This window comes from Pollicipes pollicipes, unplaced genomic scaffold (genome assembly GCF_011947565.3).
Source record: "Pollicipes pollicipes isolate AB1234 unplaced genomic scaffold, Ppol_2.1 Scaffold_4295;HRSCAF=5057_pilon_pilon_pilon, whole genome shotgun sequence".
Lineage (NCBI taxonomy): Eukaryota > Metazoa > Arthropoda > Thecostraca > Pollicipedomorpha > Pollicipedidae > Pollicipes > Pollicipes pollicipes.
The window spans coordinates 3,185,301-3,188,221 of record NW_023596461.1 but is presented as its reverse complement, the minus strand read 5'-3'; the positions used below and the strand labels follow the sequence as shown (position 1 = coordinate 3,188,221).

General features: G+C 66.6%; 1 protein-coding gene across 1 annotated transcript; it reads left to right on the top strand.

Annotated features, from left to right (window-relative positions):
* Nucleotides 1-870: 870 nt before the first annotated feature.
* Nucleotides 871-2,243, top strand: LOC119096537 (ras-related protein RABB1b-like). Its single transcript, XM_037219445.1, has one exon. It carries the CDS (start codon nucleotides 871-873, stop codon nucleotides 1,576-1,578), a length of 708 nt encoding a protein of 235 aa, XP_037075340.1. The 3' UTR covers nucleotides 1,579-2,243.
* The last annotated feature ends 678 nt before the right edge of the window (nucleotides 2,244-2,921 follow it).

Below are 2,921 nucleotides of genomic sequence, written 5' to 3'. Positions count from 1 at the left end.
AAATGGTGGGCTAAGAAAGCTCTGTGGCTGTGCTGTAATAGCCGTTAGATCCACTCGTAATGGGGCCTCTACCAGGGACAATGCAACGATGCATGTCGATGCCCGAACACTCATCGATTCTACAATCGCGGGTGATAGTATGCAATCTCGATCAGTTTACACTGCAACGTCGCAGCAAGCGTGTAAGATGAGGCCACTGTGAGCAGCCTTGAACTGGGCCGTGCGTCGGTCGTATGGCTCGCCAACCACCCCTTCAACCAGTGACGACAGGCGCCTAACTGAAATAGACGTTCGTGAGCTCCAGTACCCTGACGTCACGAAGCCTGGCCGCCCCACGGGCAGCGTCAGGATTACTAGGATGTTGCACCAGGAAACCCCGTGGTGTGCCTTATTGCATGCCTTCACCGTCAAATGGCGTATCTGCCTACAGGTACGCAAGCACACCCGGCTGCGTCGTGTGACCGACTGCCCCCCATACTCGCCAGCCTGGAGCCGCCGCTGCCCCAGTGACCGCGCGCGCCGCCGCGCCGCGCCGCCGTCAGCTGATCACCAGTATCCGTGTCGCCGGCTGGCGGAATCGTCGGTGTTGGGGCGGCGGCCGAGGTCGGCGGAGGGCGGCGGCGCAGCGCTCCGTACATTGACGACCGACAGCGGGACGAGATAAGCGTGAGCGGCGGAGTGGACGCGTGTGGTCGTGCCCGAGTGGCGGCGGGAGCGGTGCTGTACAGCCTCACGGCGGCGGCGGAGCCGGGGCGCCGCTCGCTCCGCTGCTGCGTATCGCGCCCCGCGCCGGCCCGACACCAGGCGCCATCCGTCGGCGACGTCACAGGCGGCGTAATCGGATCAGGGGCGGCGCCGACCGCCGGCGCGATGGACTCGCCGTCGGGCGAGACGGCCGACGATGAGCTGCTCGGCGCCGTCAACCTCATGATCCTGGGCGAGGGCGCCGTCGGCAAGTCGTGCATGCTGCAGACGTACTGCGGCGACGCCGCCGACGCCGTCAAGAGCGCCACCATCGGCGTCGACGTCTGCACACGCGTAGCGTGTGTGCGCGGCCTGCCGGCCAAGCTGCAGTTCTACGACACGGCCGGGTCGGAGCGCTTCCGCGCGCTCATCCGGCAGCAGTACGGCCGCGCGCACGGCGTGCTGCTCGTGTTCGACTTCACGCAGCGCGAGACGTTCCTGCGGCTGGACGGCTGGCTGAAGGAGGTGCGCGCGGCGGCGCGCCAGCAGCCGATCATCATGCTGGCCGGTAACAAGGCCGAGTTGGCCGAGCGGCGCGCCGTGTCTGTGCCGGAGGCGGACGCGTTTGCGCGCCAGCACGGGCTGGCGTTCCGCACGCTCAGCGCGTTCAACGCCGTGCAGGTGGGCTCGGTGCTGGACGACCTGGCGCACCGCGTGCTGCTCACGCCGCGGCTCTACCGGCCGGCCGTCGAGGCCACCGAGACGTACGTGCTGCTGCTCAAGCTGCAGACGCACGCGCACATGCGCGCCGCTGACGCCGAGCGCCGCCTGGCGGCCGTCGAGGACCGGCTGGCGAAGCTGGAGAAGACGGCGCCCGACGGCAGCGGGGACTGACGTCCGCTCGGCGGCCGGCTCCGGACTCCGGTCACCGAGCGGCTGGGGAGAGGCGTCGGTACCGGCTGACGCCCCCCGCCGCCGGCTGAGTTCCCCGTGTTGTGGCGCAGGTCCCGGCACGGCGACGGAAGCGTCGTGCTGCGACAGACGGCGCGTCAGCTGAGCACAGCGCGTGTCGCATCAGCTGATGTCGACGCATACCGGACCAAGCGAGACGTTTATACTCTTACTGGCGCCGGCCAGTGCGCCAGCGCGCGGACTCGGCCTGGGATGGCGGGCGCGTGAGGAGGCGTCCACTCAGGCGCGCCCGGAGACGGACAGCTCGGCCATTGTCGGGCCGGGCCGGCGGTGCCGCCCGTGTTGTGCAGCTGGCTGTGCCGTGCGCCGGCGGCGCCGCCCGCCGCTCGCCGCCCGCCGCCCGCCGCTATGCCGGATGAATCGCGGTCGTCACGCCACCACCGGCGTTGTTTCGTGACGAGGCCGTCGGCACCCGGCCTGGCGCCGGAGTGCCGGCGGAACGTGCGCCGAGACCCCTATAATCGATGCCCACTTATCTGAAATCGTTGCCGCGGTGTGGCGGCGGCCGCTCTGCCCATGGGGGCCAGGGCGGTTTGGATGCTTGCCAAATGACTGTTCGCTAAGCGGAAATATAAGAATGTATCGCGCTCTGCTGTTGCAACACCTCGGCGCCTTGCTCCGTGTGAATGTAGCGTGATGAATGCTGTCGGCGGCCTCCTTTGGATCGTTGAGTCTGACCGAGTCGCCTGGGTTCTTGCCGTCGCGCATATTCATGACGTTCATCGACTTTGTGAAGTCGCTTTTGTAAACAAAGCCCGGTCCAGTTGTGAGGTCGCATTGCGGTCCCACTAAGCTGCGTGGCAGCCGAGGAGGTCACTCCGGTTCCGTGGGCCTGATGACGAGCGCATCAGTAGCGAGCCCTTGTTCCACTCAACGCAACACGTGCCTGTGGCTGTCACCATCTGATGCCGCTGACAGTGCGTGAAGACCGAGCCACTTTCTCCCCCGTCTCGTGGCCGAGATTGGACGTGCTGATGACCCGTGCCGCTCTGTCGGCCGGTCGGGCCTCACCTGGCCGGGGAAAGGGCGCCCGGATTTGTTAATCACGTGGGTCTGGCGACGGCTGCCTCGGCCTTGAAGGCGCTTCATGTCCGGAAGGCCTGGGAGCTTACTGAAATCCAGTTACCTGTGTGTCGGAGCGCAATCCACGGGTGCTTCCTCTCGGGCTTAACGCACAGTGGCGTGTCGGTGAGACACTGAACGTGGAAGATACTGCTGAAAGAAAACAACGCTGATTTTAGTCTCGGCCTTCTTCCAGGGCCTGG

Coding starts and splice junctions, on each gene's coding strand:
- LOC119096537 (XM_037219445.1), top strand. CDS start 871: ATGGACTCGCCGTCGGGCGAGACGGCCGACGATGAGCTGCTCGGCGCC.